Raw genomic sequence first — 22,111 nt, 5'->3', positions numbered from 1 at the left:
ACGCCAAACAGATTCCACGTGGTTTGCTTTCTCAACATTCCATAATTCTAAAAACACATTAGAATTATCTTAGGTACTGGTCTGGTTCGGGAAACTTTAATATGCTCGCTTACTGTCGTTTCCTGACATAATTTACCTACTTTCGCTCATAAATGTGAAAAATATGTCCCCAAATTTGCAGAACTTCTACCGCAACATGAGTTTGACATCGTAACTGCCAACTCAGAGCTCAGTGGCATCTACCCGACTGTCAGTCAGACGATAAGTCCACCTAGTAACTCTATCGTGGTTTTAATTTTCAGACTCTTCTCACACGCTCGTTCTTAAATAGTGAGTAGCGACTGCGCAGCACACAAGAACAGGCTGCCTTCTGGAGCACCGGAAGTACTTTTCCGGTATGGCTCGGAGGAGGTCTTTTCCGGTGCGCCATGTTTCTTTGGGAAATGCCTAGCAACCTTTTTGGAGGCGGGTTTTGATTTCTAACCAATGGCAGAGCTTAGTGGGAAGTACCGCTGCAAACACCCTTCTTGCACCGCCCCATACCGTGTCAATCTGTTTGAAACCCGCTTCCTCATGACCTCCTGTCGACTTCTTATAAAACGTTGTTTAGAGTCTGGAAAATATAGTCGATCAGGTGTTTGAAATCTGTTTGGAGAAGGATCTTCCCTCGTGATTCGAGAGTATTGGCATGTAGGCCTAGCGGAAACATAGAAGCGCTCTGGTGGGGTGCGAGCACCAGCACTTTAGTACCACGGGACAGAGCCAGGCTGTGAAGCATCCCTAGAGGGGAAAGGGAACCAGACACCTGCTGAGCCATGGCCTCGGTGTTCATGAGCGGCGAGGCTTTGAGTGATCATAGCTCCGGTGACGACTCTTTTGACTCATCGGACCCCAACCCAGAAGATGAGGAGGAGGACTACAAGCTGCTGTCCTCTCACTTCCAGCAGGCAGCAGACCGCTTGCAGGGGATGGTGCATGCGGCCAGTAGAGAGCAGCTCCTTTACCTGTATGCCAGGTATAAGCAGGTAATGCCGCCCTGGGAAGCACCCAACGTATTGGAATATATTGTTTGTAGCAATTGCTGTGGCTGAAGGTTTAATGGGACTTCATCAGACAGTTCTGTGAATCTGCAAGTCACAAATTTAGGCGGACAGAATTAAGTTACCTTTTAGCCTACCTGCTATGCATTTCAACAAATACCGCTACGTTACAAGTGGTATCTCCCATTACTATGCAAATCATTGATTCACGTTCTTGTTTTTTAGTGCCCAGTTTGGGTATTTAACCATACAGTACTGTCCTCGTCTTTACTTTAGTCTGATTTACTAAAATGCATCAGTCAGTGTGCAGACTAACTGGTATCCCTCTGTGGTATAACGTGCCTCCTTTTGACTTGTACATCTATGGAACATTTATCGGATGTGTGGTTCCAAATTCTCAGCATGCTTAAACTGTTCTGACTCAAGGCATCCCATGGAGACGTCCACTCACAGCTCTTAAGTTTGTAAATAAGCTCTTTTCAGCATTTCCAGTCTTTTTTTATTAAGGTGGCCAACTGCAGTAACATAGACCCCAATCAACGATTCTGGTAGCATCTCTTTTCAAGAATGTTTCCTTTTACACTACTGTACTTTGATATCTTGTTTCTGCTTAGCAGTAACCCTTCCCGCATTCTTCGGAATCTTCGACTAGAGAAGCACCTTGATTCTGCCCTCCCGCACTCTTAAGCATCTTTTGGCAGCGCTGTATTTGGTAAACTGTCTGATTACTTAAAATCTTTACAGTGTAAAATACAATGAATTACAATAAAATGCAGTAAAATACCCCCCCTCTCTCGGCCAAAACCAAGTAAAACCATTAGTGCAACTATATAGTTACAAGACTGACTGTGTTAACTACTATTGTCCAGACGTGTAGAAGTTCGACATCCACACCCACGCTGCGGAGCCAGATGACAACTGTTGGATTCTACATCAGACCCTTAGCCGACCCAGATTAAGTACCTAAGTCCGATGGTTCCAATTACTTGTCGACGACTCCCTGGGTTAACTATAGGCTGACAACTTTGGGGCGACGGGGGAAGCGCTAAGCCCACTGTCGGGGCACATCGGAACTGCAGTCTTTTGGCAGCGGTTACTTTACCTACAATGGACAGTCGGGACCAACAGGACCCCTTTTTAGGTCTGTGCGAGACATGCTGTATTCAGGATATGGGCTTTCAAAGCTCCACACATTTTTAAGGACTGCCCCCTGTTGCATGTGTTGTTACTCAGAGCTTGTGAGCACTATTTCTTTCTTAAGCTGGAGCAGTCAAGACCAGTGCTCGTGGTTTACAGAGCTCTGTTGTAAACCGGGCTGTAATTCTAGCTCTTAACTGGCCACATTTGCTGTGCATTCAAAGATCGAGGTCTGTTTTGGCTGCAGCTGTTTTCCCCCTCCCTCCTGCTTTTGAAACACACGGCCTGACGTCACGGTCCCGGCCTTCCTATGGCTGCTGCCTCCTGTGTCTCAGAGCTCAACAAACATTTGCAATGCAGTAGGTCTCGCATTTGCGAGCGTTTGAGCTATTGGCATCGTAAATGACCATGCCTTTTATTTATATGTTTTGAAAACCTGCAAGCGGTGCGTTAACACTCAATTTGTACTTATAGTGCTTTATTACGAGAAGCAAGACTGGCAGTAAAAGAGGTGCAGTTACTGCCAGTCTTGCTTCTCGTAAGCAACAAAGTACAAGGTGCGTGTTTACGCACCGCTTGCTGGTTTTCAAAAGAATTGCAAATGCTTGTTTCACTTATGAGACATTACACACAGCGGTTCCAGTCCATTGTATTCCTTTTGCGGCTGATCCACAACATTACAAATGCACTTCTATCTGTTTGGGTTTGCTGCTCAAATAATTTAATTCATAGACAGAGAGTAATTCATCTGTCCGGACCAAAAATTGTATTTTCACACTTCAGCTTACTGTTAATAATGCAGAATATCACTGGCTCAAGTGTCTTTGTTGCAGATAGACCACTATGTGTGTGTGATTAAAAATGTATTGATGATTAATTAAAAGCTTGTTAATAAAACAACATAAATAGATTAAAGTAGTAAGCCAAATTCCTTAGCAAGCATTGAGGAAATTTCACTACCGCACAGCTTACGATTTTCATTAACTTGAAACAGAACTGACTTGTTTCTTTAAGACTATTTTAAAACCATGTTAGAGTGAGCCCTGGTCCCATATTGACCGCAGATTAAGCTGGGATAAGACTGAATCTTCTGCCACAGGCCATGGGGTTGCATTTGCATGGACAGGTTAACTTAGGTTCATGCACTAAATTTCCCTAAATGTCCCCAGGTTTGCTTCTTAATTTAAACCAATACCTTAGAATAGCCTCTTTCGTTAATAGTGCCTGGCTTCAGGCTTACATTGTAGACAAATATGGTCCTGGGTGGTGAAACGAGAGTCAAAATAACATACAAGCTATGGATTTGATCAGCAGTTATGTGATGCGGGGTGGGGGGTGGGGGGGCTGTGAGATGGCAAGGTGGACTACTGCCCCAGGGTAGCAGTAGTCCAGTCGCCCGCAGACTTTAATTCCCCCCTAGCGGGGTTGGTTGGGGGTTGAGGGTGTGGTTGTTGGGAATCCATTGGAGTGGGTGGCCGCTGACCTCCTGTTTGGGGTTGGGGCAGTCCTGCACCGCGACAGGTACTTCAATGTTGTTGAGGTATAGGGGAGGGAGGAGGCCAGTTTTCCGGGAGTTGGGTTGGGGTTGGATTCGGGGGCAGGGGGTGGGGGATGCACAAAGTTTGGGTTTACAGGGGTAGCTCGTTCACACACGATGGTCCCCAGGCTCGATTCATGTTCTTTGGACAGTTGCACTCACCTACACCCGGGCGATTGTTGATTTTCCCAGTTGATGGCGGATAGGGATTCAGATTCGGAGCTTCGCAGGGCTACGCTGCGAATAGTGAGCTGGAATGTGAGGGGCATGCTAGATAAAATTAAAAGAGGCGCTGTTCTGCGACAAGGGAAAAAGGAGAGGGCTGATGTCTTGTTGTTGCAGGAGACTCATCTCCTAGGGACCAAGACTCTTAGTTTACAGCGCTATGGTTATCATCAGGTGTTCCATGCTGGTTTTGTCCGGGGATCCCGGGGTGTGGCGGTTATGATTCACCGCAGAGTGTTGTATGTGCATTCTGCCCATTGGATTGACGCCCAGGGCAGATATGTCTTTGTTGAATGATTGATGGGGAACCGGTGGTCTTTGGCAGTGTGTATGCCCCCTCCCCCCCCGTTGCAATGGTCCTTGGTGGAGAAGTTGTTCACTGTCTGGGCCGAGATTCCGGACGTGCTGGCTGTGATTGGAGGCGATTGGAATGACGTTATGGATGGGACTGTGGATCGCTACAGGCCGCATGGCGGTCAGATGGTAGCTGCCCCCACGAGATTGAATGACATGGTGAGAGGCAAGGGTTGGACGGATGCATGGCGCTATCAACACACACATACGTATGTTTTGGCTGTCCATCAGTCCATCTCACGGTTAGACTATCTGTTCGTCCCCTGCACCAAGACGGGAAGAGTGGCTTCGACGGCTATACTGCCGCGTGGGCTCTCTGACCACTCCCCCGTTGCAATAGATATCCTCCTGGACAAGAGGCGGCAGCCTTTTCGATGGTGCCTCTCTACCTGGCACCTCTCTACCTGGAACCTACAACAGGATGACTACCAATCCCATATGCGGGAGGCCATAGCTCACTACTGGGAGGAAAATGAAAGGTCAGGATCGGATGTGGTGACCCTCTGGGAAGCTATGAAGCCTACCCTCAGGGGAGTAGATATAGCCTGGTGCGCGAAGGCCCGTAGGGCGCGGGGAGAGGATCTAGAGAGGGCGGCAGATCGTGTCCGCACTCTAGAGACACGTTCCACCGAAACCGGAGCGGAGGAGGATATACGACAGCTGTTGCAGGCGCAGAGGGATGCTGCTTCCCTTCAACTTGAGGAGTCTCGCCACATATGGCTTGCAACGCAGAGTAGAATTTACCAGTGGGGGGACAAATCCAGCTCAATGTTATATAGACTATGCCAGGGCGCGTTCCAGGCTCAGACGTTGCCAGCACTAAGGGACGAGGCCGGGAATTCTCTATCAGATCCCAGGGTCATTGCCGACAGCTTTGCACGCTATTATGAATCTCAATATGCTCCTAGAGATTCTCTCCCTGCCGAGGATGTGGACAAATTCTTAGCGGATCTCCCACCACGGGGAGTCTCCGATGAGGAGCGGGATCGTCTGGAGATTCCATTGTCCCTGGAAGAATTGGGTAAGGCACTTGGTGAACTGAACGCTGGGAAGGCCCCAGGGCCGAACGGTTTCCCTTGTGAGTTCTTCAGGAAATACCATCTCCAGTTAGGGCACTTTTCAAGAAGGCATTAGATGCTGCTAGGGAGCTAGGCCATCTGCCACCTGGAGGCACGCCGAGATCGTGGTGTTCTGCAAACCGGGAAGGCCACCGGATTGCCATGAATGGTATCGCCCTATTTCACTTCTGAATATCGAGGCGAAGATATTGGCGAAGGCGCTCGCCAACCGCCTCCTCCCATTGATCACCACTCTGGTCCACCCGGACCAGGCAGGCTTTATGCCACACAGGGCCACCAGACATAACAGTAGGCGGGCCCAAGTGGCCTTGGAAATGATGCGAGCCACTGGCTCCCAGGCGGCGCTTTTGTTGGCCGATATTGATCGAGCCTTTGATTCATTGAGTTGGGCTTACTTGCAGACGCTTCTATCTCGTCTAAATCTCGGCCCTCACTTTCTCTCATATATACGACTGCTGTATACTGATTTGACCCCGTCTGTGCGAGTGGCCGGTGCGATTTCGGGCGCCTTCCCCATCGGGCGGGGTACCCGTCAGGGATGCCCACTCTCGCCGTACTTATTCGCTCTTGCGATGGAACCTCTCGCGGCATGGGAGCATATAGACGCGCAGATGAAGGGGTTTGAGTGGGAAGCTGGGCCGTCAGATAGAATTGCGCTCTACGCAGACGACGTGCTATTCTTTCTTACAGATCTCAATAGGTCGGGCCCGAGAGTTCTTGACATCATGAGGGTGTTTGGACAGGTTTCGGGGCTTAACCTCAATGTAAAGAAATCCACCTTGTGGACCCTGGGCAGCGGTGTGACACTTGGTGCTTGGGCGTCTGACCTGCAGGAGGCGACAGGAGGCATTAAATATCTTGGGGTATTCATAACAGACATCCCTAGTGTCTCGTGGGAGCGTAATATAGTTCCGGTCTGGGACAGGGTCCGATCGGATATGAAAACTTGGTCCCGTATGCCCTTGAATTTATATGGCCGGTCGGCCATCTTTAAGATGGTGGCTCTCCCTCGTCTGCTCTACCAGCTACAGGACCACCCCTATCCCATCTCGCCGCAATGGTTCCGTCAAGTTAACTCGGCGCTGGGCCGCTTTCTCTGGGCAGGAGGTGCTATTCGCGTGGCCCTTCGCACCTGTTTCCTTTCTTCGTACTGCGATGGCCTGGCATCCTCGGATATCCTCTCCTACTACCAAGCGTCCCATCTCTTGATACTTAATGAATGGTGGTATGGAGATCGGGGCGATCCGGCGTACGCTCTGGAGCGATATTTAATGGAACCAGATACTTTGCACATGTTGCTGTACTCGGCGGGAAAGAGGAAGAAGCTCCCGGTGGTTACGCAGGTCGTCTTCCAAGTTTGGCGTCGAGCCCTTTGCCTTATGGGATGGTGGAATAAGCTCACTGGGGAGACTCAGCTGTGGCAGAATGGCCGCCAGCCGGCCCTGTCGACCTTGCAGGGGTTTCGCGGCTGGGACGTGATAGGGATCTTGGCGCTGGGGCATGTCATGAGGGGCACGACCCTTAAATCCTTCCAGGAACTGAGGAATGAGTATGATATGCCGCATACCCAGTTCTTCAAGTACCTGCAGTTCCGACACGCTATCTCTCCTGCCTTGGAGGGACTGGACTCCCTACCGGAATTTAGTCCTCTAGAAGCCAAATTATTTATGGGAGAATTGACGGAAAAGAAGATATCCCGCATCTATCAGTCACTGGTTATTCATTGTTCCTCCTCTCTAGAAGGCTTGCGGTCTACTTGGGAGCGGGATGTTGGAGAAATTGACGAGGATGGATGGAGGGAGGCCCTCGCAGCTCCTAGGGAGGCGGCCATAGCCGTACGACTGCGCTTTATTCAATTTAAATACTTACACAGGGCTTACTACACAAGAGAGAGGCTGTGGCGGGCCGGACTGATTGCCTCCCCCCGATTGTCTGAGGTGTGGCAGGGAAGTGGGTACGTTCCTTCATACTGTGTGGTCCTGTGGGGCGCTGGAGAGATATTGGGGGCGTGTATGGGACTGTTTGGATGAGGTGCTGGGTTGGCAGCTCCCCCGTACATCGCAGTTGGGTCTCCTGCATGTCCTGGAGCAGGTGGGTGGCAACATATACAAACAACACCTGTTACTTCTGGGTCTTACGGTGGCCAAGAGGGATGTGGCCCGCGCCTGGAAGGACCCTAGGGCTCCCCCGATAGAGGTGTGGAAACGGGGCTTAGACTACTATATGGGGCTGGAACGTCCAGTGTTTGAGGCCCGTGGCTGCCCTAGGAAGCACTATAAAATTTGGAAAAGGTGGGCGGAATACAGGGGGCTGTGGCTGGACCCGCCGCGGTGGCAAGATATAGCCGGAGATCACTTGTCCTGAGCACCAGGGTGGGGGTGAGAATGTACTACCACTGTAGCATAGACTGATTAGCTTGGATCCGGGCGACCATCCTGAACGGGGCTAGGGTGGGATCCGGGGGGGGGGGGGGGGTGTTATGGGGTTGGGGGGGTACGGGTAGTTTAATGTTAATATCTGATCCTACTTACTGTATTGATTGCTATATTTTGCTTCTTGATTATATGCTCACGGCCCCTCCGGTGTTCGGAGTACTGTGGATATCTTGCAATCATATTTGAATAATCAATAAAATTGGTTCTGAAAAAAAAATAACATACAAACAAGTTACATTGAGTTTTGTTTAGCTAAGAATCAAATTGGCCTGCAAGTACTTCAATACTATAATTCAGCATTTTCAGAAACGTTGTGCTTATTGCATCAAATATGTGTTTCTGAAATGACCAGCTATATTTAAGATAATTTCAGGAATACAAACTTTAAGGGCACAGTTTTGATTTCTAGTAAGGCAAGTTGTGTTTAGAAGGAGCCACCTTAGTGGAATGAAACTCCAGGGTGCTTGTAGGTTGTAACACACTCTAAATCCATGTAGTGCAGTTTCCACAGGACCATCAATTTTTGCTGACGAGCAAAAACTACCACTTTTGATCTTGAGTGGTGCATTTCTAGTTTGCTTTGTTTGAAGTAATTGCCTAGAACTTTTAACGTATGCTGCCATCCAATCTTGACATGGTATTAGACAATTGTGGTATTCACATATTGTATAACATACAGGTTTGCAGAGTTTTTAAGGTGGAGCTTATGTTGGCTACTTACAGATAATATCAGTGCAAGGATACACGTTGGTTTAATCCTTTTTTTTATGTAGATGTTATGTGACGGTGGAGTTGTTGACAGTTTTCACTTGTACCCTGGTGTTAGAGTATAACGCTCATAGTCTATCGTAGAGTTGGATAAATACTGCACTTAATTAGTTTTTGTCATAATTTCCCACTGTTGATGCTATTGAAGGCTGTTTTAAAATCTATAAATCATGTGTACAATTGACCTTATTTAAAAAAAAAAAAGAAGTATGTTGCATTTATGACCCAGTCAGTACATTTTCCCAGTTAAAAACGAAACAAAATATTTTGGGTCTGTTAAGAAGGACGATCAAATGATAGTGTGCTGGGTTTGACTAGGGGCTCTTCTTGTGGATGGGTTGTAAAATAGACTCTTGCAATGATTCCGAGGGCAAAACTACTAGTATATTAAATAGTCAGCCCAATATCTTGGTTCAGATTTAACCAAAGCTGTTGGTAGCCTTTTTGGCCCAGAGAAGCATACCTTCAGTTTGCTTTTATAACAGCAAATACCTTGTCCAGTGTAGTTCAGTGTGTCTCTGCTAAACTGAAGACGGATAAAAGATTGAAATGGAGTAAAATGCTTCTCCCGATTTTATTGTTGAAATGTTCATGTTCAGGCTGGGAGACTTCTCAGGTTTACTAGAGCCAAGTTTGTTTGCATCTTTTGAGACCTACAGAGGTGTGATGCTAATGGTCCAATCAGAAGAGCTTATGTTCTTTCCAGCCACCTTGTGATCGGTGTCAGGGATCCCGTTAGTGCAATCTCAGAATCTATTAGGATTTTAGGCAGGACAGGAATCATGAAGATCTCGCCATTGTCTTCCCTTGGTTGTTGTTTTTGATTCCCAGAATATCTTATAAATGTTCATAAATTCGTTAACAGAGATTTCATCTCCTTGCTTTATCTCGTTGGTCTTGTCAGTTCTCTCTTCTGGAATTTCAAATCAAACTAGCACCATGAGTTTAATGATCTGCAAGGCTGAGGATAGGCTTTACTGATTTTGAAGGCAGGTCATATAGAAGTTGGTCAGTTAATTGTCCCAAAATTCTTAGACCAAGGAGGGGGAACTTCGCCCAATGGGCAGCAAGGTAAGTAAGTTGGCGTGGTTTTGAGCTACCCCTTTGGTAAAGTTGTCCTTCGAAAATGCGTTTCATGTAATCTGGTTTAATTTATGTAGCCCACTTTCAGAGGCCAACTGAAATTATAAACCAAATACTACCTGCCTTGTTTTAGAGAGATGGGTATGCTCAATTGATCTGCCAATTCTCTTACAGGCATGGAGAGCTCAGTCTTGTGCAGTACAGGAGGTTTAGAAGTCTTATATTTACAGGAACGTTTCTTTGATCTTCAAGGATGTTGCATTGCCTGTGAGATCCAATAATTTCCGAGTTTTTAATTTAAGTTAAAAATAATAATATGATGGTATATTTCTATGAATGTGTTCAGTGATATTGAATAATCAAGTAACTGGTACTTAAGAAATTGTTTGCCAGGTTAAAACCCATAACGTTTGAAAGTCAGTTGGCACAAAGAAAGTTGTAAGTCCAGATAAGAATGACTTCTTTGTGCTCTTCGTTATATTGAATCACATTTATCCTCCTCTTAGTCCTTGCAGTTCGAAAGTGTGTCCACTCTTCAAAAGAACCTTATTTTCTCTTTAAAGGGAAAGGTGTGTGTGGGGGGAGGGGGGTAGAGAGGTATTCTCCCATCATCTTTTGGGCATTGAATGACCCATATTTCAAAATGCCAGCATCATGCAGGCATTTAATATTCTTAAAAAACACATCAGGGAGCACACATGTTTAATAAATGCACCAGTAAGTGGCTATTCATTTGGAAATAGTAAATGGGTGCAGTAAGTCATTACGTCAGCAGTGCAAGGCAGAATCCAGAGAAGACTGTAGCAGACAAATTCGAAAGAAATCAATGTATTCTGATTGCTCCCAGTCAGTAGGAGAGTGATCTTAATCAAACCGGAGATATTGTCAGGAAAAAGAGCACAGTGTTTAATGGCCAAGACATGTCACCGACTCCTACTGTACTTGTTTCACTAAATGCTTTCTCGGTGCAATTTAATCTGGCAACCATAAAAGTAGTACATCTGATGGGACTTTTTAGGTCTCGGCTAGCGCTGGCGAGATCTTGTGTCTCAGAGTAACGAGGCTTGAACCCGCCCCTCTTCTCCATTGGCTGGCTGCCTAAACGGCGGCCAGCCATTGGAGAAGAGGGTTCTGTGACGTCATTTTTGGTAGCTAAGCCCCGTCCGTTTCGGATTGAGGGGCGTGTTTTTTTCGTTTCTTTCGCACCTCGAAAAACACTCCCCCCCCCCCAGTCTGCAAAGGACGGGGCTTAGCTTCCAAATATGACGTCGCCTCCTCTCCCCCCACCCCTCTTCTCACCTTCTCACAGTTAATACAGAGGTCCTATGTTTGTAGTATATTACGAGTTCCAGTTTGTTCTGTTGTGACAAACGTTAATATGGATGTACAGTGCCACCATGCCTCTACGGTACTTTGTATTCCAGTTTCAACCCAAGGGCCTGGTCCTGCCCAAGGGTATAAATTAAGGGCGGGGGTGATCGATGGACTCCTGCATTGTGTTGTATGTGTTTCCTAATAGCGACAGCGTCCCTACGGCCTAGGCAGTGCCCGTGCAACGGACGCCACATAGGGTTTATTAGTCTTGTTTTTACATGATATTTTTAAGATATTGATTTTCTAGAACAGCTTTAAAAGTACTAGGTTTTTAAGTTTTTGAATTTTGCTTTCTGCCACCTACTTAAGATAATGGATTCTGCACCATAAGATGGCCGCCGGTTGGGCGTGACATCCTGCAAGCCCTTCGTTCCTTCCAGCTTCAGAGGCTGTGCGCGCGATTCGGTGCCCTGCCGTCGTCGCCTCCTGGCGGATGCACCATGCACCGCCTCCTGGGTTCGGTGGCTGTCAAAGAGAAACAAAATGGCGAGCCATGTACTAAGGACAGTTGGAGCGGAGCTGATGCGCGCTGGCGGGCATGGGGGACCGGGTGGTGGTCTTGCGCTGAGGTGAGAGCTGGATGCCTTAATGCAGGTGATGTGAGGACGATATCAGACGAGTGGTCATTGCTCAGCATCGGCTTAACTTGCCACGACCAACAAGAGCCCTTCTTTACTTGTACAATATCATCTGCTGGTGATGTTTGGGTGAAGTTCTTATGCTCTAGGGTATTTTTGGTCCCTCTTGAGTCTCTGGGTTATGCAAACAAAGTGTATGTCCTAACGTGTGTACGTCCAATAGCCTGGTACCGTTGGCACGCAGGCATACTCAGCGTGGTCAGCAGAAAGCGTGTACTCTGTGGAGCTATGGCTCAGTTCTGTGCATATTTAGTGTCCTTGTGCACTTGGTTGGTAGGTCGCCTGCGCTGCTTGTGACCACAGCACCCACTACGACAGCAGCAGGCACGTGCATTACATTTCAAGGTCACCCGCTAACACAAGGACGTGTACCGACCCCAAGACCTTTATTGCGGTTATTTATCCATTTTACGATTTTCTATAATGAATCGAATGTTTATTTGCCACAGTCTAGAAGCTCTTATGTTTGTAGAGGGAACTGGAGATACTGGTGGTACTTTCCACCTAAGTATACATGTTCGTGCGCTCGAGGATCGCCAGCTGTGGCTCTCTACTGGGAATATGCAAGTTCTGGGTTCTATCTAGGCGGGTGATTGGGCTTTGAAGGGAAGAGGCTTCAGGAATGGTGAGGTGTACACTGCTGACAGTGTTTTTGATACAACACAGTTCGGACAGTGGACCTCTCCTTTTTCAAAGCACCAACCCAAATATCACCAAAATATTCAATTAACTAGCGTGCACTTCTCACATGCTCCCTGTCCCGAAAGCATATCCAAAAACTTGGAAAAAGAGTCTATATTTTTATCATGGATGAAAAAACACCGCTGCGAAAGTGAGTCTCCACTGATCATAGGAGATTAGTAAATCGTTGAACTGTCCTCTTATAAAGACGCTGAATCGTGATTAATAAAGTTCAATGTTCTTTTAATAATCCAAATTTATAGACACCAGCCAACGCGTTTCGTTCTGTCATCAGAACTTCTTCAGGGCGCAATCAATATTTCAAGGCGTGGAGTATTTCCAAAATGAATTCCTTGTCCAATATTTTGCGAAACGCGTCTGGATATCGAGACGCCGCTTTGGGGATTACGGGATCGACCCAACAGGCAACTGCCAAAAGGAGATATCTACCTGGGTTTTTTGAAAAGAATAAGAGGTGGGACCATTTGACTGCACTGAACGATTTTTTCAAACGTACAAGGTTAATACCTTGTCCTATACTAAACAAGTAAGTTAGACCCTTACTTGGAAACTCTTGGAAACATCTCAATGTATGGGCCCACCGTAGTAGGATAACCCAATATAGAAAACGCGAAAAAATATTGGACAAGGAATTCATTTTGGAAATACCCCACGCCTTGAAATATTGATTGCGCCCTGAAGAAGTTCTGGTGACAGAACGAAACGCGTTGGCTGGTGTCTATATAAATGGATTATTAAAAGAACATTGAACTTTATTAATCCCGATTCAGCGTCTTTATAAGAGGACAGTTCAACGATTTACTAATCTCCTATGATCAGTGGAGACTCACTTTCGCAGCGGTGCTTTTTCATCCATGATAAAAACTGCTGACAGTGTGTGTGTTTGCCGGATTGGTCTCCCTTCTTGGAGGTGCACTATCACATTTTGGTTGTTGTCTCTGAATGTGCTTGGAGGAAGGGGGAGTCTGACCTGGGCTCCCTCTGACAGCAACTTTAGGCGCTTCTTGCAGATAGTTATCTGTGTTGGAGGTTCAGTCCCTGTGTGTCCTCTGCAAGTTGTCCTGGTTCTGTGTGGCTGTGTGTGTGGCTCTGTGTGTGTGTGTGTGTGTGTGTGTGTGTGGCTCTCTGTGTGTGTGTGTGTGTGGCTCTGTGTGTGTGTGTGTGTGTGTGGCTCTCTGTGTGTGTGTGTGTGGCTCTCTGTGTGTGTGTGTGTGGCTCTCTGTGTGTGTGTGTGTGGCTCTCTGTGTGTGTGTGTGTGGCTCTCTGTGTGTGTGTGGCTCTCTGTGTGTGTGTGTGGCTCTCTGTGTGTGTGTGGCTCTCTGTGTGTGTGTGGCTCTCTGTGTGTGTGGCTCTCTGTGTGTGTGTGTGGCTCTCTGTGTGTGTGTGTGTGGCTCTCTGTGTGTGTGTGTGTGGCTCTCTGTGTGTGTGTGTGTGGCTCTCTGTGTGTGTGTGTGTGGCTCTCTGTGTGTGTGTGTGTGTGTGTGGCTCTCTGTGTGTGTGTGTGGCTCTGTGTGTGTGTGTGGCTCTGTGTGTGGCTCTGTGTGTGTGTGTGGCTCTGTGTGTGTGTGTGGCTCTGTGTGTGTGTGTGGCTCTGTGTGTGTGTGTGTGTGTGTGGGTCTGTGTGTGTGGGTCTGTGTGTGTGTGTGGGTCTGTGTCTGTGTGGGTCTGTGTGTGTTTGGGTCTGTGTGTGTTTGGGTCTGTGTGTGTGTGGCTGTGTGTGTGTGTATGGCTGTGTGTGTGTGTATGGCTCTGTGTGTGTGCGGGTCTTTGTGTGCGGGTCTTTGTGTGTGGATCTTTGTGTGTGGATCTCTGTGTGTGTGTGGGTCTCTGTGTGTGTGTGGGTCTCTGTGGGTCTCTGTGTGTGTGTGGGTCTCTGTGTGTGTGTGTGGGTCTCTGTGTGTGTGTGTGTCAAGTCAGTCAAGTCATAAAATTTATATAGCGCACTACATACCCAGAGGGTTTCAAGGCGCTTAGGAAGGGGAGGAGGATTATTTGTCGAATATCCACGTTTTAAGCTGCTTTCTGAACGCTAGGTGATTCTGGGTGAGGCGAAGGTAAGCGGGGAGTGAGTTCCATGTTTTGGCAGCCAGGTATGAGAAGGATCTGCCTCCCATGGTGGTCTTGTTGATGCGAGGTACAGTGGCGAAGGCTTGGCTGGAAGAGCGAAGTTGGCGGGAGGGGGTGTAGAAGGACAGTCGAGAGTTGAGGCAATCTGGTCCGATGTCGTAGAGTGATTTGTGTGCGTGGGTAAGCAGTCGGAAAGTAATCCTCTTATTGACGGGTAGCCAGTGGAGGTCTTTAAGGTGACCAGAGATGTGTTCGTTGCGTGGGATGTCTAATATGAGCCTGGCTGAGGCATTTTGGATTCGTTGTAGTTTCTTCTGGAGTTTAGCGGTGGTGGGTCTCTGTGTGTGTGTGTGTGTGTGTGTGTGGGTCTGTGTGTGTGGGTCTCTCTGTGTGTGTGTGGGTCTCTGTGTGTGTGTGTGGGTCTCTGTGTGTGTGTGTGAGTCTGTGTGTGTGCGGGTCTTTGTGTGTGGATCTCTGTGTGTGGGTCTCTGTGTGTGTGTGGGTCTCTGTGTGTGTGTGGGTCTCTGTGTCTGTGTGTGTGTGTCTCTGTGTCTGTGTGTGTGGGTCTCTGTGTGTGTGAGTCTCTGTGTGTGTGGGGGTCTCTGTGTGTGTGGGGGGGTCTCTGTGTGTGTGTGTGGGTCTCTGTGTGGGTCTGTGTGTGTGTGTGGGTCTCTGTGTGTGGGTGGGTCTCTGTGTGTGTGTGGGTCTCTGTGTGTGTGTGGGTCTCTGTGTGTGTGTGGGTCTCTGTGTGTGTGTGGGTCTCTGTGTGTGTGTGGGTCTCTGTGTGTGTGTGTGGGTCTCTGTGTGTGTGTGTGGGTCTCTGTGTGTGTGGGTCTGTGTGTGTGGGTCTGTGTGTGTGGGTCTGTGTGTGTGGGTCTGTGTGTGTGGGTCTGTGTGTGTGTGGGTGTGGGTCTGGGTGTGGGTCTGTGTGTGTGTGTGTGTGGGTCTCTGTGTGTGTGTGGGTCTCTGTGTGTGTGTGTGGGTCTGTGTGTGTGTGTGGGTCTCTGTGTGTGTGTGGGTCTCTGTGTGGGTCTCTGTGTGTGTGTGGGTCTCTGTGTGTGTGTGGGTCTCTGTGTGTGTGTGTGGGTCTCTGTGTGTGTGTGTGTGTGGGTCTCTGTGTGTGTGTGGGTCTCTGTGTGTGTGTGGGTCTCTGTGTGTGTGGGTCTCTGTGTGTGTGGGTCTCTGTGTGTTTGTGGGTCTCTGTGTGTTTGTGGGTCTCTGTGTGGGTTTGTGGGTCTCTGTGTGTGTTGGGCTCTGTGTGTGTGTGTGTGTGTGGCTCTCTGTGTGTGGCTCTCTGTGTGTGGCTGTGTGTGTGTGTGTGTGTGGCTGTGTGTGTGTGGCTGTGTGTGTGTGGCTGTGTGTGTGTGGCTGTGTGTGTGTGGCTCTCTGTGTGTGTGGCTCTCTGTGTGTGTGTGTGTGGGGGTCTGTGTGTGTGGCTGTGGCTGTGTGTGTCTGTGGCTGTGTGTGTGGCTGTGTGTGTGTGTCTGTGTGTGTGTGTTTTGGGCTCTGTGTGTGTGTGGGGCTGTGTGTGTGTGGGGGGGGTGGCCCTGTGTCTGCTAATACTCTCTACTACTCTCTAATGCTCACCTGTGTGTGTGTGTGTGTGTGTGTGTGTGTGTGTGTGTGGGTCTGTGTGTGTTTGGGTCTGTGTGTGTGTGGCTGTGTGTGTGTGTGTATGGCTGTGTGTGTGTGTATGGCTCTGTGTGTGTGCGGGTCTTTGTGTGCGGGTCTTTGTGTGTGGATCTCTGTGTGTGTGGGTCTCTGTGTGTGTGAGTCTCTGTGTGTGTGTGTGGGTCTCTGTGTGTGTGTGGGTCTCTGTGTGTGTGTGTGTCAAGTCAGTCAAGTCATAAAATTTATATAGCGCACTACATACCCAGAGGGTTTCAAGGCGCTTAGGAAGGGGAGGAGGATTATTTGTCAAATATCCACGTTTTAAGCTGCTTTCTGAACGCTAGGTGATTCTGGGTGAGGCGAAGGTAAGCGGGGAGTGAGTTCCATGTTTTGGCAGCCAGGTATGAGAAGGATCTGCCTCCCATGGTGGTCTTGTTGATGCGAGGTACAGTGGCGAAGGCTTGGCTGGAAGAGCGAAGTTGGCGGGAGGGGGTGTAGAAGGACAGTCGAGAGTTGAGGCAATCTGGTCCGATGTCGTAGAGTGATTTGTGTGCGTGGGTAAGCAGTCGGAAAGTAATCCTCTTATTGACGGGTAGCCAGTGGAGGTCTTTAAGGTGACCAGAGATGTGTTCGTTGCGTGGGATGTCTAATATGAGCCTGGCTGAGGCGTTTTGGATTCGTTGTAGTTTCTTCTGGAGTTTAGCGGTGGTGGGTCTCTGTGTGTGGGTCTGTGTGTGTGGGTCTCTCTGTGTGTGTGTGTGGGTCTCTGTGTGTGTGTGTGGGTCTCTGTGTGTGTGTGTGTGAGTCTGTGTGTGTGCGGGTCTTTGTGTGTGGATCTCTGTGTGTGTGGGTCTCTGTGTCTGTGTGTGTGGGTCTCTGTGTCTGTGTGTGTGGGTCTCTGTGTCTGTGTGTGTGGGTCTCTGTGTGTGTGGGTCTCTGTGTGTGTGGGTCTCTGTGTGTGTGGGTCTCTGTGTGTGTGAGTCTCTGTGTGTGTGAGTCTCTGTGTGTGTGAGTCTCTGTGTGTGTGTGAGTCTCTGTGTGTGTGTGGGGGTCTCTGTGTGTGTGTGGGGGTCTCTGTGTGTGTGGGGGGGTCTCTGTGTGTGTGTGTGTGTGTGGGTCTCTGTGTGGGTCTGTGTGTGTGTGTGGGTCTCTGTGTGTGTGGGTGGGTCTCTGTGTGTGTGTGTGGGTCTCTGTGTGGGTCTCTGTGTGGGTCTCTGTGTGGGTCTCTGTGTGTGTGTGGGTCTCTGTGTGTGTGTGGGTCTCTGTGTGTGTGTGGGTCTCTGTGTGTGTGTGGGTCTCTGTGTGTGGGTCTCTGTGTGTGGGTCTGTGTATGTGGGTCTGTGTGTGTGGGTCTGTGTGTGTGGGTCTGTGTGTGTGGGTCTGTGTGGGTGTGGGTGTGTGTGTGTGTGTGTGTGTGGGTGGGTCTCTGTGTGTGTGTGGGTCTCTGTGTGTGTGTGAGTGGGTCTCTGTTTGTGTGTGAGTGGGTCTCTGTTTGTGTGTGAGTGGGTCTCTGTGTGTGTGTGAGTGGGTCTCTGTGTGTGTGTGGGTCTCTGTGTGTGTGTGTGGGTCTCTGTGTGTGTGTGTGGGTCTCTGTGTGTGTGTGTGGGTCTCTGTGTGTGTGTGTGGGTCTCTGTGTGTGTGTGGGTCTCTGTGTGGGTCTCTGTGTGTGTGTGGGTCTCTGTGTGTGTGTGGGTCTCTGTGTGTGTGTGTGGGTCTCTGTGTGTGTGTGTGGGTCTCTGTGTGTGTGGGTCTCTGTGTGTGTGTGTGGGTCTCTGTGTGTGTGTGTGGGTCTCTGTGTGTTTGTGGGTCTCTGTGTGTGTTTGTGGGTCTCTGTGTGTGTTGGGTTCTGTGTGTGTGTGTGTGTGTGGCTCTCTGTGTGTGGCTCTCTGTGTGTGGCTCTCTGTGGCTGTGTGTGGCTCTCTGTGGCTGTGTGTGTGTGGCTGTGTGTGTGTGGCTGTGTGTGTGTGGCTCTCTGTGTGTGTGGCTCTCTGTGTGTGTGTGTGGGGGTCTGTGTGTGTGGCTGTGGCTGTGTGTGTCTGTGGCTGTGTGTGTGGCTGTGTGTGTGTGGCTGTGTGTGTGTGTTTTGGGCTCTGTGTGTGTGTGGGGCTGTGTGTGTGTGGGGGGGGGGGGGGTGGCCCTGTGTCTGCTAATACTCTCTACTACTCTCTAATGCTCACCTATTGCCATTGTAAATGACAATACCATTTATTTATGTTTTTAAAGAAACAAAATGAAAAAAATGCCAATAGCTCTAACTTTAACAAAGATGAGACCATTGCATTGTAAATGCTTGTTCTATTTATAATGTATAGTCAACAGAGCAGATTCTGGTACAGGAGAAAACAAAAGAAGACCTAGATTATTGTTATGTACCACTCGCAAATCTAAAGGGGCCATCTCAAAAAAATTGTGTCACCCAGTGAAGAAGGCCAAAAGTGTAATCAAAAGAAAAAATAATGCCCCCCTGTCCCCAGAGCATATAAATCAGCCGTACCACTGTGGCGAGGTGATCAGAACTGAGAAAATTGTTAAACAAGGATGGGTGGACGACCTGGTGGGGGACTTGCTTGGGAAAATCACAACTGTTAATCAAGGAGGAACTCTCCCTAATATTGATAAGACTAGCCAAAGTTAATCAACGAATAAACTCCTACATTACGGCACCTCCATCGATAAGGAAACCTGGAAACCCCAGCAATAGTGCAGAGACTAACAATATTAAACCATCTAATAGCATTGAATGGTCTCCCCCACATTCCAGGGGACAGTGCTGGCCCGTCAGCCCTATTGTAAGTTCCACATACCACACAGAGGAGAAACGGATTCCAAGTGAAACCAGGCTGACCCGACAAACCAACAGAGAGAAGGTCTCAGCAGACGGTGATACCATGAATCTACCTGTGATTCGATTGCCCCCTGAAAGCCACTCCCTATGTGAGTGTGGTGGCCGGGGTTCCAAGTCTCAGAGTGGGCCAATGGGAAACTTTTCCCGAACTTAAAAACAAATGCACTAGCCGGAAGAGTGGGCTGGATAGGAAAGAGGGGCAAAGACCTGGAAGGAGATTGTATTATTGATTTCAGAGATCCAGAGGTTTTGAGGACCCTATTACATAACAGAACAAAAAGACCTCTTAGGGGGTATGGGGTCTTCAAAAATAAAACTTCTCCCATTGGGGTACTTTTATAAACCCTTTATAGGATCCACCATGATTAACACTCCATTACCAAATCCTGGGTGGTACTAAACCAATTATATACACAACGTTCCTGTATATAATAGGTTTGGCCCCCTCAACCAAGTTGATTGACTGAAGGTGGTAGAGGAATTCCAGTATCCACCACCCCAAACCAGAAATGTTCTTCAAACCACTGGGGGGGGGGAGTAAAACTAAAATACACTCAAATAGTTGCTCCAATGGGTCCATGGCAAATTTAGAATCATCTGGCAAAGCAAATGCTTTCGAATAAGGAAGCCAGGTCACGCACTTCCACAGAATACTCTCAAATTCTTACAGTTCCAGGTACAACAGGAATGGAAAAAAGAAAAGCGTTAACTCTAAATCTAGCAGAAAGTACAATAGCAAACATTGGTGAGACTTCCTCAAAAAGGGGTTGCTGAGAGAAAACACGCCATGACGGTAGTCTGTTGGAATGTTGCTGGCCAGGTTCTTAACAACAGGGGAGACCAGGATTCCGCATTACTTCTTATTTTCCTAAAATACACAAAAACAGGACCCCCCCACCCCTCTTCCCCTGGGCTGACCTATAGTGTCGGGTATCGGCTCATGATTGGAGCCACTTTCTCACTTCTCAATTATTTTTTTTTTTTATTGATTTTTTTTTTAAATTTATTTATTTTATTATTATTTTTTCTCCAGCCAATAGTCCAAGCAACATTTACCTATTGAAAGGACACCAATGATCTTTTAAGACATCCACATTCGCTTGCCTTGAATCCGGAAACTTCTCTCCTAGTCAGCCTCGACATTGAGAGCTTATATATATATATATGTCTTTCTTAGGACGATACTGTTGAAGTTTTGAAAGCATCACTTGAGGCCAATAGATGAGACTATAACACTCCAAGATCCTTTGTACTGCAATTTGCGGGGTTAACCCTAAAGGATAACTTTTTTGAGTTCAAGGGAGACCTTTTTTTGCAGACCTATGGCAACTCGATAGGCAGTACCTTTGCCCAGAGCGTGGCGGGTATATATGTCTTTGATAAAAAGCTCATCCTCAAACCTGATATGCCTTTCAAAAAAAATGTCAAGTTCTACAGAAGATAACGTCAGTTTATCTTCTTGATTTGGGAGGGTTTGGAAGAGACACCGCATTCCTTCCTGACATGGATGAATGAGCGTGATCCAACCTTGAAATGTACACACAGTATGGACAAGAATACCATCACATTCTTGGACCTAGACATCGCTGTCTTTATGGGTGAATTAAGAACAAAAACACACTTCAAACCCACAGCCAGAAATTCCTTCTCCGGTTTGACAGTTTTCACCAAAGGCCTTTACATGAAAATCTTCCTTTCGGCCAGTACCTCAGACTACGAAGAAACTGCAGCAACATTGATGACTATAAAAACCAAGCATCATCTCTCTCAGTAAAATTAAAGGAATGTGGATACCCTGCGAAAGTCAACCGGACTGCCCAAAAACGGGCCAGAAACCAAAATAGAGACGGTTTGCTGGAGGATACACAGCGAACGCAAACATCAATACCCCTTACATGTGTGACTACCTATAGCACCATCTCTAATCAAGTGTCCAAAATCATACAAAAACATTGAAGGATTCATGGGACAGGCAAACTAGACTGGGAAAAACCAACGTTTTCCTACAGAAAAGCATGGAGTCTGAAAGACTGCCCTGTTGCAACTCGTCCGCAAACACAAGAACACCCAACCCGCACAGTTCTCATCGCATGTGGCTTGCCCAACATCACTGGACACTTACCATGTAGGAACTGTAGTGTGTGTCATCTTACTAAACCCGATAAAACATTGAATCTGGAACCAGGAAAAGCATGGCAGCTCATAAAAAATACCAATTGCAACTCCTGCAATGTGATCTATCTGATCACCTGCCCATGTGGCCTCCGCTATGTCGGAATGACGAGTCAGAAAATCAAAATTTGCATCTGTGAACACCGAAGCAATATCAGATGCAAAGGGGACACCACTAAGATGACGGACCATTATCTGGATACTAGACATACGGCTAACGACCTTCACTGGGTAGTCATCGAGCAATTGGACAAAAACCTCACCAACCTACAAAGCTGTCTCTTCGAAAAAGAGCAACAGTGGGTCTACCGCTTGTCAACCAAAAAAACTAGTTTGAATGATAACATTCTGTGGAGCTCACTTAACAACACCTGAAGTGAAGTTCCCAATAAGCAGCCCACACACCCTTAGTGAGGTTCCCTACAATGGCACACTCATCTGATCTCGTAATACCCCAGTCTACACATCCCAGCAAAATGGACCCATAAGCAGGGAAATGGACCGAGACACATCGTCTCAACTAAACACCTACATACAAGACGTGTTGACAATGAGTAATTAGACAACATACTTTTCCATGGCCTTTCGGATACATTTTCTATGATCCATACATTCACTGACTGTGTCGTAATAAAATACGGCACAGTGTTGATTCTAACAAGGCTACACCTCCCACCTTTTGGGGATTTTTCAACTTAATTTTTTCATTCACTAACCGCAATCCATCTGTAAGCTATCAAATACTTTTTTCCATAACTTATATATTAACTGACAGTGTCCCCGAAAGACCAGGGAACGGGGAGAATTTGAATACAGCCACACACCTCCCCCTTTTTTTCGGGTGTTTGACATCCTTCTTCACTGCAGTTTTCGAATACTTTCATATCATAATATAAAACTGTTTTTTTTTTCTGCATTGTCATTTAATTAAACACCTTTGGGCTAGGTCGCCAAATGACAGACACCATTCTGACAAATTGTAATCTATTTGTTAGCCAACAATTACAGAGCATGACCGTTCAGCGAACCTCCTTACCTCGCTGC

The 22,111-nt window shown here is 47.6% G+C and overlaps 1 protein-coding gene across 1 annotated transcript in view; it reads left to right on the top strand.

The window, feature by feature from the left end:
* Nucleotides 1–534: 534 nt before the first annotated feature.
* Nucleotides 535–22,111, top strand: part of ACBD6 (acyl-CoA binding domain containing 6) — a 357,145-nt gene continuing 335,568 nt past the window's right edge. Inside the window, exon 1 of the mRNA XM_086955446.1 lies at nt 535–1,025. Within this exon, the coding sequence (XP_086811572.1) occupies nt 816–1,025 (210 nt within the window). The 5' untranslated portion in view covers nt 535–815. The remainder of the gene's footprint in view (nt 1,026–22,111) is intronic.

Source organism: Lissotriton vulgaris, chromosome 1_1 (assembly GCF_964263255.1).
Source record: "Lissotriton vulgaris chromosome 1_1, aLisVul1.2, whole genome shotgun sequence".
NCBI classification, from domain to species: Eukaryota; Metazoa; Chordata; class Amphibia; order Caudata; family Salamandridae; genus Lissotriton; species Lissotriton vulgaris.
The sequence above is the reverse complement of the archived record's forward strand: the minus strand, read 5'-3'. Positions and strand labels throughout refer to the sequence as shown.